This window comes from Mercenaria mercenaria, chromosome 8, assembly GCF_021730395.1.
Source record: "Mercenaria mercenaria strain notata chromosome 8, MADL_Memer_1, whole genome shotgun sequence".
Taxonomy (NCBI): domain Eukaryota; kingdom Metazoa; phylum Mollusca; class Bivalvia; order Venerida; family Veneridae; genus Mercenaria; species Mercenaria mercenaria.
The window spans coordinates 11,887,091-11,904,479 of record NC_069368.1 but is presented as its reverse complement, the minus strand read 5'-3'; the positions used below and the strand labels follow the sequence as shown (position 1 = coordinate 11,904,479).

The 17,389-nt window shown below is 34.5% G+C and overlaps 1 protein-coding gene across 1 annotated transcript in view; it reads left to right on the top strand.

Annotated features, from left to right (window-relative positions):
- Positions 1 to 3,173: 3,173 nt before the first annotated feature.
- The window catches only part of LOC123523044 (uncharacterized), a 138,250-nt gene continuing 124,034 nt past the window's right edge, over positions 3,174 to 17,389 (top strand). Inside the window, exon 1 of the mRNA XM_053550333.1 lies at positions 3,174 to 4,142. Coding sequence (XP_053406308.1) covers positions 3,574 to 4,142 — 569 coding nt within the window. The 5' untranslated portion in view covers positions 3,174 to 3,573. The remainder of the gene's footprint in view (positions 4,143 to 17,389) is intronic.

The following is a 17,389-nucleotide window of genomic DNA, read 5'->3' as shown; positions in this document are numbered from 1 at the left end:
CGGCACCAGTACATTCTAAGTTATGCCCTCTTTACTAATAGAATTTCCAGTTCAAGTTGCGATGCACTTTTGCTGTATCTCCAGTATTACTACATAGATTTGATTAAAACTTAAAATGTTCTGAATTATTAGCTGCATGATATGACACATGGTGCATTACTTTTGCAGAAGTTTTACATGAATTATGTTCCTTTTATACTGATTAATTTTTTGAGACTTAAGCTATTGTCCAATATCTTCATCCACATTTGAGTCATTAAACACTCCAGTGACAGCTCCAGCTTCTTCAGATGTACCCAGTTTCACTATCCAGCATCAAAATAGTCGAGCGCGCTTTCTCCTGTGACAGCTCTTGTTAGAAGTTGGCCCACTGACTTAGCTCAATAGGGAAAGATCAGATTCTAGGGGTCATGAGTACATTCCCTAGGCAGAACATGCTCACCATGATAGTTTGTTAAAAGACATCCATCATCGCTGATTTATATGGAGAAGTTGGCAGTTACTTTAAAGTTAGTACTTGTACAGAATTCTTGAACACTGTTAAAGTTAACTTCCCTCCATTACATAACTGAAATACTGTTAAAGTAATATAATCAAACTTCTCAAGTATGCAATTTTAACCTTTTTTATTTGATTAAGGTTAAGTCAGTAAAAAAAATGAGAGGAAAAAACAATGTCCATATATCAACACCAAAATTTCATCTAAGTGTGAACTTTCTGTATTTTCACTCCTTTTCTCAGTTTTTATACATCCAGAACATGAGCATTATCTGCATATCACCATTTTTTCACAGATTTTCTGCATTTTACAAAGGTCTGGAGATATCTGAGCTAAAGGTTTGCATACAAGTTTCAAAAATATTTGCCATTGGATGTTTTACGTTTTTTATTTTTTTGAGTGTAGATACTGTTATAAATTGATTTGATTTCAGTTTTAGTCAGTTTTAATACACTTAAAAAACTTGAAACAACTTCAGACTTAAACATTGATAAAAATACAATACTGCCTCAGTTCTGTTATTTTAGATATTTGTTGTTTTCTAAAAACGTCAGACTTTCAATGAAAATTGTCTTTGAAAACTATTTATATAGCACGACAGACCAAAGCTAGGCAACTAGGTCAAGGAAATAAAAAAAACAGACAAAATTTACAAAAGTCGAAGAAATTATGAACAAAGTTTTGTTTATTCTGTAGATCTCTTGATGAAACTATTTAGACCAGAATGCAAGGAGTCATGACTTGAGCCAAACTGTAAAAGAAAATCAGACAGGTTCACGTACTGTCTGAAGTATTTTTTCATAAATGTAAAGGAAATTTACATGTAAGAGTTAAAGACCTTGACAAGATTACATAAATTTAATTGACATTACCTGCATAAACATGGTCTATAGCACTTTAGTGTCTTTTCATTTAAATTTTCACTTTTTTAGCTCGACTATTCATAGAATAGTAGAGCTATTGGACTCGCCTGTGCGTCAGTGTCCGCGTCCGCACCCACGTCCGCATCCTGATTTGGTTACGTTTTTGTATGTAAGCTGGTATCTCAGTAACCACTTGTGGGAATGGATTGAAACTTCACACACTTATTCACTGTGATAAAATGACTTACATTGCACAGGTTCCATAACTCTATTTTGCTTTTTTACAAAATTATGCCCCTTTTTCGACTTAGAAATTTTTGGTTAAGGTTTTGTATTTAAACTGGTATCTCAGTATCCACTAATGGGAATGGATTGAAACTTCAAACACTTGTTCACTGTCATGATATGACATGCAGTGCAAAGGTTCAATAACTCTACTTTGCATTTTTACAAAATTATGCCCCTTTTTCAACTTAGCAGTTTTTGGTTAAATTCTTATATGTAAGATGGTATCTCAGTACCCACTAATGGGAATGGATTGAAACTTCACACACTTGTCTACTGTCATGAGCTGATAAGCACTGTGCAGGTTCCATAACACTGTTTTGCATTTTTACAAGATTATGCCACTTTTTTGACTTCTGTATTCATTCAATTGACAAGGCTGTCGAATAGTTGAGCATTGCTGTCCTCTGACAGCTCTTGTTTATAATTGAATATGACCCCTTTTAAAGAAGAGGTGTTATAACAGTTTTGCTAACTGTGTGTTGGTCAGTCAGTTGCTAGTCCATTTAGTTTCCAATGAATAACTACAGAATGCCTGGTATCACAATAGTCAAACTTTATAGGATGATTGTCAAAGGTCAAGGTCACATTGACCTCTACACTGAACACAGATTCTGGCCAATAACTAAAAAGCACGTTAGCCACAGTCTTCATACTTCATAGAGTGGCCTCTATTGTTTTGGGAATCAGTATGCCAAAGGTCAAGGTCATACTGATCTAGAAACTGAAATCGGTTTCTGAACAATTTGCTCTGTAGCTGTCAAACTTAATTGGATGATTACACTTGGTCAGTGGATGACCTTGTTGGTTGGGAGTCAGTAGATCAAAGGTCAAGGCTACAGTAACTCGGACTGTATTTGGTTTTGGCTAAAAAATAAAGAACACTTTGATTGTCAATCTCCATAGGATGCATAGAGTAAAACAGATGGCCTATGTTGTTTTTAAGTTATTTAATTAAAGGTCAAAGTCACAACATACAAACTCGACTAAGGCCATCAAAAGGAGGTAAACTTGTTGCAATTATGAATGTAAATTTAGACAAATACCATGAAAATATTTTTGTATTTCGTATTCAATGATTAAGTATTTAAGATTATTTAAGATACACCTACCGCCGGGTTTGAAAAAAAAGAACCAAAAAAAAAACAACAAAAAAAAAAAAAACTAAAAAACATTATTTATAAAGAGCAATAAAATACGCATTAAGGTTAGTCTTTTCTAATTAATACTAGATCTACTATGCTAATGTTCTGCAGTGTACTGGCAAAACTAACCGAGAACTTAACAGATAAATGAGTCTGCATTGTGACCTGCTACATGTCCATTAACTTTTCAATAAAAGCACAAAATACCTATTTGTCTTTTATAGGCACTTTTCGTATATTTCTCGAGTTTCAGTTCATATTGATTGACAGTTGAGTGCGACGATTTCCCGCGGAAAAGTCACACGCCACATGTTGCTGTCAGCATCCAAACATTATTTCACATTTTCGCGCATGTTTACAATTCATGCGTACATGCGTGAGAAAAAAAGAAGAAATGCTCGATAAATTCAATAATCTGGACGAAGTCTACAGGAGGTTATCATTCATTCATAGGGAGAAAAGATGTAAAGGAAGGATTAATAATTTAGGGAAGTAACTCCAATAATTCGCTAAGTAAAGTGAATGTAGTCGCCAGCGGGTATTGTTAGTTTGACAGCAGTGTTAATTTTGTGACATATTTACCTTTTAAGATGTGTATTTTGACAAACATGTACGTTAATTAAATACATGTAAATGCAAACAAAAACGAGAAACTTTTTTTCGTTTTTCTTTTTTTTTTTGTAAAGTTTACTGGATAATAAAAGGTAAAAAATGAATGAAATGGAAATAATTAATGAAAAAGTAAATAGAGCCTGACAAGGCATTTAAAAGAAACATAAAAATGGATGCACTTAAATCTTACTTTACTAAAATGAAAATTCTGCCAGGACAAGGGCAGAAATCCTGGCGTTTTAATCGAAAAGGAGGTTGTGGTAAAAATGGGAAAGGAAAATACAGCCGTAGTAAATCACAGAATGATGCTGGTTACGAATCGCCAAGTGGTGTGGATATGTTTGAAGGTAAAGAAAATTTAGCTGCAGTGTCAAAAACTGGGACCCTCCTTGCACGAGATCCTATGAGGGAGTCAGCAAAATCCCCACCTGCCAAACCTCCTCGTAAAGATATTTTTACACTGGATTTTTTAATTGTGGATGGTGACAATTTTGGTCTAGAACTAGGCAATACAGCAAGAAACATCTGTCCGACAGATAGTGCAATAGATCGACTTAAAACAGATAACAATTTACATGACCCTGTAGATGAAATGGCCTATAATACAATATCACCAATTAAGGTAGTTAACATCGCTGAAGGCAGCATTGTACAAGCAGATGGTGGCATTCAACTTTATGATGAAATTATTGACATCAATGGCCAAGCTGTCCAAGGGGAATCTATAACGAGTGCAAGGTAATACATGTATTTTGTATACTTGTTAAATACCTCTTTTAAAATACACCTAAGTGTTGGACCAGGTCTTCTGTTTTTGTTTGTAATGTTGAAAGAAAATTTCATTTTTTTAAAATAAATTTATATGTTTAAATTTCTTGTTTAAGTTGTTAATTTCGAATAATACATTTATTTTAACAGAATAAATTTTATATATTATTAAATAATATTTAGAAAAAGTAAATTAAATTTAAATAAAGAAGAAAATGTATGTTTCTGAGACCTCAAAAGGTTTGCTTAATAGTGAAATTCATTGAATAACTTTACTGGGTAGTAGTGAATCATTAAGCCACCTTGTAAGAGGTATTTTATGGAGTTCAGTTTGTATCTCATGCCCAATATATCATAGTCTACCTACACTACATTAATTTAAACCCAATCCTTGGGCTATTTTAACATTCTTTTTGCTTCATCAAATATAGATAATCAGAGCCAGTGATGGCTTAGATAGTAAAAGTGGATGCAACCTTATCACCATTCCTCAGAGAAAATATTTAGAATAAACTGGTAAAAGTAGGAAAGCAAAAGAAGGGCAGAACATACTGTATTTTACTACACTGCCATTTATACAAACTGACTGTTTTTGTGTCCCCCAAAGTTTTTTTGGGGGGTTGCAGGTGGCACTTAGATTTGCCCTCGTTTGTACGCCTGACTGTCGATCCGTCCGAATTTTTGTCATGCACATCTCAAAAAGTATTTCACTTATAGCTAGAGTCATCAGACCCCACATGTGTTTTAATTGGGATTTAACACAGCCAGACCAGAGTTACAGCCCTTGATTTAGTAAAAAATATGCATACAGTGACAGGGAGTGGGGGCACCAGTGTCCTGTGGACACACTTCTAGTTTTATACTAAATGTCAATGATGATTTGGCCAGAGGCAGCGTGTCTGAGGTCAATCATCCTTCAGTTTAACATGGAGTTCAGTGACATGCTCAGAATGTATTCAGAAAAACCACAAAACAAATTATAACTTTAATTATATAAGACCCATCACAATCTAACAGACAAATACCAGAATAATTTAGTGGAGTCGGCTTCTGTTTGTTATGCAAATATCACTGTTGTTACATCTCTGCCTGCCTGTCTGACTGCCCATTAGTGTGTCTCAGAAGATAATAGTACAGAAAATAATCATCTGTAACTTGGAAGTATGATTAAGCATGATATGAATATATAGATACAACATTAATATAAGAGATAAAAAAACATGCTCAGTTTGCTATTATTTCACTTGGTCGCGTTCTGCTTCCAATCCTTTTCATTAAATGATAAATTTTTTAAATGTTTCGCCTAACATTCTCCTTAATTTTTGATGTGATAATATATCATGCATTAAATGATAGATTTTTTAAATGTTTCGCCTAACATTCTCCTTAATTTTTGATGTGATAATATATCATGTACGTATCATTAAGAAATGCCTTTTCAAAAAAGTTCAACAGTGTGGCAAAACAATACTATAGTACCATGTTATACTCTACATGTATATTTCACTTGACAAGTGAATACTAACACTGACTGCACAACCCTAAGAGCTTGCTTGTCAAGTAACTTGATGCTAAAGTTGATACAAAATGCTGGCATTTATTTTTTTCTTCAAAGAAGCCAGGTCAGGCTGAATCTAATGTATTTGGCTTATCAAGATTTATCTGTTAAGTGGAGGAATATGATTGCTACCAGTATATCTAAAGATCTCTGAGAAAAAAACTTGATAGAAGCCCACATGTGGAAACATTTAAAACACTACAAGGTACTTCCTTTTGAACTTTTCATAGCAAAAAAAAAAGATGCTGAGGAAAATGTGTCAGTTATAATATATACCATGAAATGATTGATGTTGTGTCTTTGTTGTTTGAAAACTATCTTACTTTAGATTTTTTCAATGGTAAATTTTCTTGGTATAAAAACAAAATTTCATTGATCAGGTTATAAGCTGAACACTTAACTCTGCTAAATTTCTATAATGAACTTGTCCATCTTTCAATTTGGACAGTACCATTAACTGTTAATAGGGGTGCTTGCCAAAAAAATACTGACTGAATAGCGAACTGGGCAGATCTTGATCAGACTGCACGGATGAGACAGAATCGGTCATGTTCAGCATGATAAGGGTTAAAAAATTTAATATTTCAAGGAGAGCAAACAAACGCATGCACATATCATGGTGCCAATTCGTTTCCGGTATATTATGAAATAGTTTAGAATGAAATGGCAGATGTTTGGTCTACTTCAGTTTAAAGTACTGGAATTACATGTTAACCTATAGTGTTTCAAGATTGAGTAACATTATACTCAAAGTGCCATCATCATCATGTGAACCATTTGACTAAGAGTCTGCTGTGCAAACACTTATTATAACAAAACATCCAACCTGCCATTTGCTATTTTGCCAATTACATTGAGATTATTATTAACAACATATCAAAATTAAAAATATATCAAATTACAGAAAGATATCATTTAATTCATTTTACTTCCACACCCCCATTTTCAAAAAGTCTAAAAATAGAATACAGAGGTGTAGATTTTGATTTTTCACAAGGAAGTGTTTCAATTTCAATATCAGACACACAAAAAAAAAATTTAAATGTTCATTTTTGATAGGGCACAACAGCAACTTTAATTTGTAATTGTAGTCATTTTCTTCCTTATAACATTATACCCTCCTTTGAAAATTAAAACAAAGATAAAGCAGCTGTCCATTTGGCTGTTTTTTTTTTTATTGAATTACATTGTTGGAACAGGACTGTTTCCAATATTGCACATGAACTGTTGAGCCATAAAGGGAGGTAATCATAAACAATGGATTCAATAATATTTTCTACTATGTCAATTAATTTTCAAATATTTAAAGGGAAAAGGCAATGCTGTTTGATGTTAAGGACGTATGCTAGAATTTGGTGCGAAAATTTTCCCAATAACAGAATTTCTTCAAACTTTGGATATTGAAGGACAATCATCTAAGAAACAAAAGAATGCAATAAAAATCATAGGTCACCGGTATCGAAAAAGAGTTATCTGCCCTTGAAAATGGCATTTCCCCCAAAAATGACGTTTTCAAGGGCAGATAACTCTTTTTCGAATCCGGTGACCTATGATTTTTATTGCATTTTTTTGTTTCTTAGATGATTGTCCTTCAATATCGAAAGTTTAAAGAAATTCTGTTATTGGGAAAATTTTCGCCCATCTCATATACAAGGAATTCTAGCGTACGCCTTTAATTCCATCTGCTGGGATTTCTTTAATCACATTTTAAAAAAGTGAAAGAATTTTCAGAATCGACTTAAAAATGAGAAAGTTATGAGCATTTGAATATTTGATCAAAATGGTGACCAATTTGTTCCCATGGCAACAAAAAACAAAATGGCAGATTTATTAAATTTCTAGACACATATTTGAATTGTATTTGCTTATTTTTAATCCCCCGCCGTGGCACAAAGAACAATAGAGAGAACAGAAGAGTAGCCACATAAGTATTAGGGGTGTAACGATACATCGAACTATCGATGCATTGCGATACTAAGTGTCCCGATAGCATGCATCGATAGAAAAGTCACGATCCAATAACAATCGCCGATAGTTCCTTCAACAATCGATAGTTTCGATAGTTTTGAAATTTTAGTAAATACATTTTGTACAGAAATAATTTATAATTTATAAACCAAGAAACAGAGCCAGCTTTCATTTGCGCCTCGAAAAATTTTTACGTCTCCATTACAATAATTACCCTCACGGAATTTAACTACCATAAAGGACTGAGAAGTCTGGGAGATAATTAATAAATTTAGTTTCGTAGAAACTTTGATTAAATATATTTAAATAACCTGTTAATCTTAGATGAGAAAATGTACTGTGGACATGGAGAAAGAAGGCTACTTGTATTATACAGCAACCTGTTCGGTAGGGCCCTTCATTTAGTGCTGGTACACCTTAATCCGATCCGTTAATTTTCGTCTTTTTCGATGCTTTGGGTTATTAACATGTTGACATTCGCAACAAAATGGCCGATTCGTAGTATACCTTGCATAGGTTTATTGTTTTACTTATTGTTCCAAAGCCAAGGAAGGCAAGAAACATTTAATGTTAGAATTATTTCTGTCCATTTCATTTATACAAACATCTAAATGTGTGTTAACAGCAATTATAAACAGTGCCGTCTCTTACACTGTGTAAAATGCCAGTTGGTAGCTTTACTGTATAAAATATGATGGCCGATAACTATTGCAATAGTATCGCAATAGTAACCTGCAATAGAATAGTATCGCAATAGTTTTTAAGCAATATCAATAGTATTGCAATAGTCAAAATTGGCCTCAATAGTCACCCCTAATAAGTATCCATATGTAGGAACGTCCGTCCTTCTGTCCGTAACAAAATCGTGTCCGGTCCATACATGTATCTCCTAAACCCCTTGAAGGATTTTCATGAAACTTGGGTCAAATGATCACCTCTTCAAGATGATGTGCAGAACCCATGAGTCAGCCTTGTCGGTTCAAGGTCAAGGTCACAACTTAGGGTCAAAGGTTTTGAGCCTTCCATTTTGTGTCCGCTCTATATCTTCTAAACTCCTTGAAGGATTTTCATGAAACTTGGGTTAAGTGATCACCTCATCAAGACAATGTGCAGAACCCATGGGTCAGCCTTGTCGGCTCAAGTTCAAGGTCACAACTCAAGGTCAAAGGTTTGAGCCTTCCATTTTGTGTCCGCTCTATATCTCCTAAACCCCTTGAAGGAATTTTATCAAACTTGGGTCAAATGATCACCTTATCAAGACGATGTGCAGAACCCATGAGTCAGTCATGCCGGCTCAAGGTCAAGGTCACAGCTGAAGGTCAAAGGTTTGAGCCTTCCATTTCGTGTCCGCTCTATATCTCCTAAACTCCTTGAAGGATTTTCATCAAACTTGGGTCAAACGATCACCTCATCAAGGCAATGTGCAGAACTTATGAGTCAGCCATGTCAGCTCAAGGTCAAGGTCACAACTGAAGGTCAAAGGTTTGAGCCTTCCATTTCGTGTCTGCTCTATATCTCCTAAACCCCTTGAAGGAATTTTATAAAACTTGGGTAAAATGATTACCTCATCGAAACGATGTGCAGATATTATGAGTCAACCATGCCAGCTCAAGGTCAAGGTCACAACTAAGGGTCGAAGGTTTGAGCCTTCCATTTTGTGTCCACTCTGTATCTCCTAAACCCCTTCAAGGATTTTCATCAAACTTGGGTCAAATGATCACCTCATCAAGAACTCATGAGTCAGCCATGTCAACTCAAGGTCAAGGTCACAACTGAAGGTCAAAGGTTTCAGCTCTGTATCTCCTAAACCCCTTGAAGGATTTTCATGAAACTTGGGTCAAATGATCACCTCATCAAGACGTTGTGCAGAATTCATGAGTCAGCCTTGTCAGTTCAAGGTCAAGGTCACAGCTAAAATCAAAGGTTTACCCTTTCACTATCCATAGCAGTGGTGGGGGGATTTTGCTGTCTTTCAGACTGCCTTGTTGTAAAATAATTTCTCTATTTTTTCCAGCTATGAAAGAAATTACCTTGTTTTACATCCTACTCTCAAGAAACATAAAATTAATCTATTTAAAAAGTTATTTGCTAAATAAAGAATTCAGCGCTGTGTAAATGACATCATAAATACACTAAATGGCTGCTTCCATGATCAGCAATTTTCTTAAATTTCAAATTCAATAGTGGTACGATTTTAAAAATACTTTCAGCGTTATGAAATGCTTGAGGATGGCTTTCATATGAAATTAACTTTTTGTCAGGCTTTCCTTGTCCTTTAACATGTATTATACCAGTGTTTTTTCCCACAGATTTGGGAATGAGGCCAGGCCTTAATGCATCGTAAAACATCTAAATAGGGATTATCGCATAGTGCGGCAATTTTCCTTTGATCTTTGCAGCATGTTATACATAGTAACACACATTATTACTACAAAACTGTGCTGATATCTTACAAAACTGTTCCGATATATATCGGAACACTTTTTCTCTATGAGTTTCATAAGAAAAAAACTGTTCCGATATATATCAGCACAGTAAAACTGTTCTGATATATATCGGAACACTTTTTCTCTATTGAGGTCCTATCAAGGGAGTATAATTTTTTCCTTTCAAAGAAAAGATGATTTTAGCTCCAATTTACAGTTCAAAGAGAAAGAATATATTTATCGCAACACTTTTTTTCTTACAATGGCAAGGTCCTATGGAGGGAGTATTATTTTTTCATGCCAATGAAAACATGATTTTATTTCAAATTTATTGTTCACGGAGATAGAGTGATCACAAATACCTGCATCTATAAAGTAAAAGAATAAATAAACTAGAATATTTCGAAGATTCGATATTTATCATTATACATACTATAACTATTACATATTATTAAAAGTCATTTTTTTTTATTAAAATATTACATTTTAAGGAAAAATGGCCATAAATGCATTAAGTTAGTATACTGTCTTGTGTTTGACAAATGTTTATGGTTTCATAGGTACTCTTGGCTGAAAAAGTAAAAAAAAAGTTTTCTTTTTAACTTTGGGAATTTCAACTTTGAAATTTGGAAAAAAAGATACTAGTTGCCATTGGGATTAGGACCCAATTTCGGCCCCAAATTGACCTGAAAAAAAAACACTGTATACACAAGAGAAAAGTTATTGAAAAAAGGATTTAACAAGAAATAAGTATTCTTTTTTCTTAACAAAAAGTACATACGAAAATTGTATTGGCATGAAGAAGATAAATGTTTTTATTGCAAGCACGAATTTGCCAGGAATATTTCAACATTTCATTATTAGGGTGCTAAGAAACTGTTTATATTTTACTGTATACTCGGTTTCGTCAATTTTGACGTAAATATTTATATGTTTAGTCTACCTGTATCTGAATATAATTATATTTTATACATTTTTCATTATTAATGGTTATTTGTTACAAAATCTTGGCAGTATTCACAAGACTTGAATAAAAACTTTCTCAATTTTAATCTGGTACACTTACTGTAATGATCATGAAACTTTATTTTAACCCTTATTTCAGTTTGGTAGAAACAATTTTTTTACTATTTCTGATATTCCCCAAAAGTTGATAGCAGCAATTAAAGCATGCACTTATGGAAGTTCATAAAATTTTGCCTGTTTGCTATGTCAGATGAATATTTTTTGTCCTTCACTAAATACATTTTATAGATGTTCTTGCTATGTGTCTAGGAAAAATGAAGCACCTCCTGGTAAAATTTGTAAAGAGTATTTTGTGTGAAGAGGTAGTAAATCCCCTTGTAGGGTTTGAACTTTTAACTCTGTGACACTTTTCGGATGGACAAATACTAGTCTTAAATTGCTTCCAAACCAGACTCAGTTCTACTAAAAAAAAACCCAAAAAACACAAGTCAGTACATCATTGAACCAGACAAGGGATTTATTAATACCTTTACAGACATTTAGGCATTTTTGTTGCTTATGTAACTTGGGGATCTAAATTTCAAAAGCTGATTATACACAGCTGGAACTTCCTTTTAACTTGAAGATCAAGTCTAGTTTTGAAGAGTTGTTGCCCTTGGTGTTCCATTGTCAGTTACTATTACAGACTGTTTCAAATGCAGTAAAAGAAGTCCTGATTTCCATCTTTTGAAGATTTTACATCTTTTTTTTTACCTGTGATTCAGGTACAAATATAAAGCTATTTATCTTGCCTTGCAGATGGCTTGATAAATTGGCAGTTACTGTTGGGGTTTATCTCACTCTGATAAACTTTAGAGTCAATTTTATATTAATTATTATCTAAGGGCTGACAAATGGGTGTCTATTATCAAAGTAACATTTTTATTTCATTTTAAAGAATTTTAATGACTAGGAATTGATTAAAAGGATATTTTTAGATCTTTTTTAAGTTTTTCATTGGAAAAAAGAAAGATTGGGGCTGAGTTTTTATCAACATTAAATTTTTAATGTGAAATTTAGAGTCTTGAGACCTAGATTTTCAATATGCTTTAATTTTTGCAACCTGTGTATAATTATTTTGCTGTAGGTTGGTCTATATGTATATTGGTAGATCATCAATAACTAGTTTTCTGTTTTCAGATTATTAATAGATCTAATACATTTTGGATTTTGAAAATAAAAAGACATAGTGATACGAATTTAATTTTTACAATGAACTTAAGTTTGGTGTTAGTGACCTTCAGCTTGTCATGAAGTGCAGTGTTACCCATACAAGTGAAATAGTGTCATGATATCCCTCTAGGTTTTATAAAAGCCTGGGGCCTCTGTGGCCGTATGGTTAAATTTGCTGGCTTTTTATCACTTGCCCCTCACGGCTGTGGGTTTATTTCCAGGGGTGTAGGATTTTTCCTTGTGTGAAAAAGCTATCCAACTGTGGTTTATAGAAGGTTGTTGATTCTACTCAGGTGTCTGTCGAAGCTTGAAATAATGCATGGAGGTGTCTGTCAAGGCTTGAAATAATGCTTGGAGGTGTCTGTCGAAGCTTGAAATAATGCATGGAGGTGTCTGTCAAGGCTTGAAATAATGCTTGGAGGTGTCTGTCGAAGCTTGAAATAATGCTTGGAGGTGTCTGTTGAAGCTTGAAATAATGCTTGGAGGTGTCTGTCGAAGCTTGAAATAATGCATGGAGGTGTCTGTCAAGGCTTGAAATAATGCTTGGAGGTGTCTGTTGAAGCTTGAAATAATGCATGGAGGTGTCTGTCAAGGCTTCAAATAATGCTTGGAGGTGTCTGTCGAAGCTTGAAATAATGCTTGGAGGTGTCTGTCGCAGCTTGAAATAATGCTTGGAGGTGTCTGTCGCAGCTTGAAATAATGCATGGAAGTGTCTGTCAAGGCTTGAAATAATGCTTGGAGGTGTCTGTTGAAGCTTGAAATAATGCATGGAGGTGTCTGTCAAGGCTTCAAATAATGCTTGGAGGTGTCTGTCGAAGCTTGAAATAATGCTTGGAGGTGTCTGTCAAGGCTTGAAATAATGCTTGGAGGTGTCTTGTCGCGGCTTGAAATAATGCTTGGAGGTGTCCATCGCAGCTTGAAATAATGCTTGCAGGTGTCAGTCGCAGCTTGAAGGTGTCAGTCGCGGCTTGAAATAATGCTTGGAGGTGTCTGTCGAAGCTTGAAATAATGCTTGGAGGTGTCTGTCGAAGCTTGAAATAATGCTTGGAGGTGTCTGTCGCAGCTTGAAATAATGCTTGGAGGTGTCTGTCGAAGCTTGAAGTAATGCTTGGAGGGGCACCTGTGGTCTTCCTTCACCTTGAAAAGTTGGAAAGTCACCATGTTACCTATATAATTGTGCAGTTGTGACATTAAACCCAAGAAAAAAATATAATAAAATTAATGATAAAATCCCTGAATTACATCTGAATGACTTCGTGAAAGCCAAAGCTCAGATAAAAGTATTTCTGAGCACACAGCTTTACAGAATTTTATATCAGTGGTTGAGGTAGGTATTATTCTCAGTATATGAAAAATCATAATGAGATCATGGAATTGTTTCCGCAGCTATTATTTATTGCAGCTATTATTTAGCGATCAAAGGAACATATTAATGAGCTGTAATACACCCTGCACTTAATTTGACTCACATATTACTGATCTAGATTTTTCATATTAACATTCCATACATTCACATATAATTGCATAAATTTATTATAATTTATTGCTTGGGGTGAATGTCATTATTATTTGTGGGTGACTAATTTTCGTGAATTTGGCTGTTGCATTTATCTACTTTTAACAATATCAGTCCATTTTCTGATGGAATGACCAAAGCCACAAAATCATATGCCAGTTGAATTATGTAGAAATATGTGTGCAAAATTTGCGTGTCCTGTTTGCTACAGTCTTGTAAATTAAGCTCTGAATTTTTATATAATGTGTTGCTTCTGAGACCCAAGATCTCAGAGGTCTAAGACACATTTGGGGAATTAGAAGATAATTATGTCTGATCGTGACTTTTCTGTTATTTTTGATATTTTTTTAGTAATCTTAAAGTCCTCCACCTCTGATAATATGTGGGGAACTTGGCAGTTACTTGCGAAGGAAAGGTGTGTACTGGTACAGAATCCAGGAACACTGGTTAATAAGTTAACTGCCTGCCGTTACATGACTGAAATACTGTTGAAAAACGGCGTTAAACCCAAAACAAACAATAAAGTAGCAATTGCTGTAGACATCACCCTTATTTTTAATAAGGTAAGTGTTAGATATTTGAAATATTTAAAACTGTTGTTGCTAATAAACAAAATGTAACATAACAAAGACATTTTAGCTCACCAGTCACAAAGTGACAAGCTGAGCTTTTGTGATCGCGCAGCGTCCGTCGTCCGTCCGTCAGTCCGTCCGAGCTCACATTTGCATACTTAGGTGGCTTTAGGAACAATAGGTAACTGTACTATTCCTTTGATGTCATTCATTCCGTAAGGCTTTTATGTGGCTATTTTTCTCTTACCTGGCTAAAAGAACAATAGAGAGAACAAAAGAGTAGCCACATAAGTATCCATATGTAGGAACGTCCATCCGTGCGTTCGTAAACTTTTGCATGTGACCACTCTAGAGGTCACATTTTTCATGGGATCTTTATGAAAGTTGGTCAGAATGTTCATCTTGATGATATCTAGGTAAAGTTCAAAACTGGGTCACATGCGGTCAAAAACTAGGTCAGTAGGTCTAAAAATAGAAAATCCTTGTGACCTCTCTAAAAGCCATATTTTTCATGGGACTGTATGAAAGTTGGTCAGAATGTTCATTTTGATGATATCTAGGTCAAGTTCGAAACTGGGTAACGTCCGGTCAAAAACTAGGTCAGTAGGTCTAAAAATAGAAAAACTTTGTGACCTCTTTACAGGCCATAATTTTCATGAGATCTTCATGAAAATATGTCAGAATGTTCCATCTTGATGATATCTAGGTCAAGTACGAAACTGGGTTATGTGCGGTCAAAAACTAGGTCGGTAGGTTTAAAAATAGAAAAAACCTTGTGACCTCCCTAGAGGCCATATTTTTCAATGGACCTTCATGAAAATTGGTCAGAATGTTCATCTTGATGATATCTAGGTAAAATTCGAAACTGGGTCAGTAGGTCTAAAAATAGAGAAACCTTGTGACCTCTCTAGAGGCCAATATTTTTCATGGGATCAGTATGAAAGTTGGTCTGAATGTTCATCTTGATGATATCTAGGTCAAGTTTGAAACTGGGTCACATGCGGTTAAAAACTAGGTCAGTAGGTCTAAAAATAGAGAAACCTTGTGACCTCTCTAAGAGGCCATATTTTTCATGGGATCAGTATGAAAGTTGGTCTGAATGTTCATCTTGATGATATCTAGGTCAGGTTCAAAACTGGGTCACGTGCGATTAAAGACTAGGTCAGTAGTTCTAAAAATAGAAAAACCTTGTGACCTCTCTAGAGGCCATACTTTTCATGAGATCTTCATCACGTGCCTTCAAAAACTAGGTCATTAGGTCAAATAATAGAAAAACCTTGTGACCTCTCAAGAGGCCATATTTTTCAATGGATCATCATGAAAATTGGTCTGAATTTTTATCTTGATGATATCTAGGTCAAGTTCAAAACCGGGTCACATGAGCTCAAAAACTAGGTCACTATGTCAAATAATAGAAAAAAACGACATCATACTCAGTTCAAAACTGGGTCATGTGGGGACAGGTGAGCGATTCAGGACCATCATGGTCCTCTTGTTTTGTAACTGTTGGTAGTATTATGCATTTAAATTTGTTCGAAACAACATGGCTATTAAGAGATAACTTGTATGATCTTCTTCTCCAGTTCATTTCCTTTTTTGTTTTGTCAGTAAACAAAATTATGTTGTATTAGGAGACTATAGTTCTTTTAAAAAAAATTGTCCTTTGTGTAGGTGGTCTCTTAATGCAAGTTTGCAATTTTTTACAACACTTTATGCCATATATATGTACAGTCTGTACATTTGAGTCATCAGTTCAATATTTACTATTTTGGCATTAAATGGCAGTTAAGTGATATTCCTCCAATAAAATGGAAATTTAACTGCCACTAGTGATCTTCCATCAAAAGAGAAATAAAACAAAAACACCCAATTTCATTGTCAATTTTAAACCCTATTCTTTTTTTACCTGACAGCCTAATGTTTTATAAATTGTTTATCAGGTCTTTGAAGTCAGGGTTTTTATTGCTAAATATATTTACTTCCCCCACAAGAAAAGAGCATCTTTGCTGTTTTTTTTTTTAAGTGATAATCAGCAAGTGAAACTGAGCAGGGTTTTTACTTCATTCACATAAAACAAAACAGAGGCAGGCTGTATTTTTTCCTCTCTCAAAATACTTCACAAAAATGTAACAAAATGGTTTGTGTTTTTTTTTGTATTTTGGTTGGTTGCCAAGTAATGGAAGAAATAAGAAAACAACCACTGTATGAATGAGTCCTGCTGTGATAGGGTCTCAGTGGAGATAATGAAGATTGTAACTTCTGACCCAAAAAATATGGCTTCAAAGCCAACTGCTTATCAGCTTTGTTATCAGCCACAGTAGCTGTATGCACCTATCTCAGAAATTATCTATCACATCAATTCTGAGGCAAATGATCATTTTCCAGTTTTAATTTCCCAAGTGATAGGTTCCATTATTATAAGAAATAGGTTTGTTTTTTGCATTATAAGATAACATGTGAGCTATTTCACACTTTTCTGCACTTAATGAGAAGAGGTTTGTTTTTGTGGCTCCTCCTGGAGATAGATATAAAATAAACAACCTGTTGTAGATCTGACTTCAGATTAAGATCTTTCTTCTCTTGTTAAAGAAGGGTGTATCAATTATGAAATTATACATCTATCTCATTTAACCCTTAGCCTGCTGCAGGCGAATTTAACAGCCTTTGCAAACAGCTTGGAACCAGATCAGACGCCGATTAAATCGGCGTCTGATCAGGTTCCAAGCTGTTTGCTACTCTGACAATATTTCTTCCAATTTTGGAGCAAATTGAATGAACTTTACAATTTTAGCAGACGACATTTCCAGCAGACGACAATTTATCTAGCATGCTAAAGGTTAATAGTGATTTGTTGAATAAAATCATTGTTCAGATGCTGCTGAGGGAGGCAGAGTGATATAATAGTAGCATCTGAACTACAATGATTTTATTCAAAAGCAAATCACTATTTGAGATATTCTTACAGGTTATCAAGGGTTATAACCTTGATAGGTTTCTGA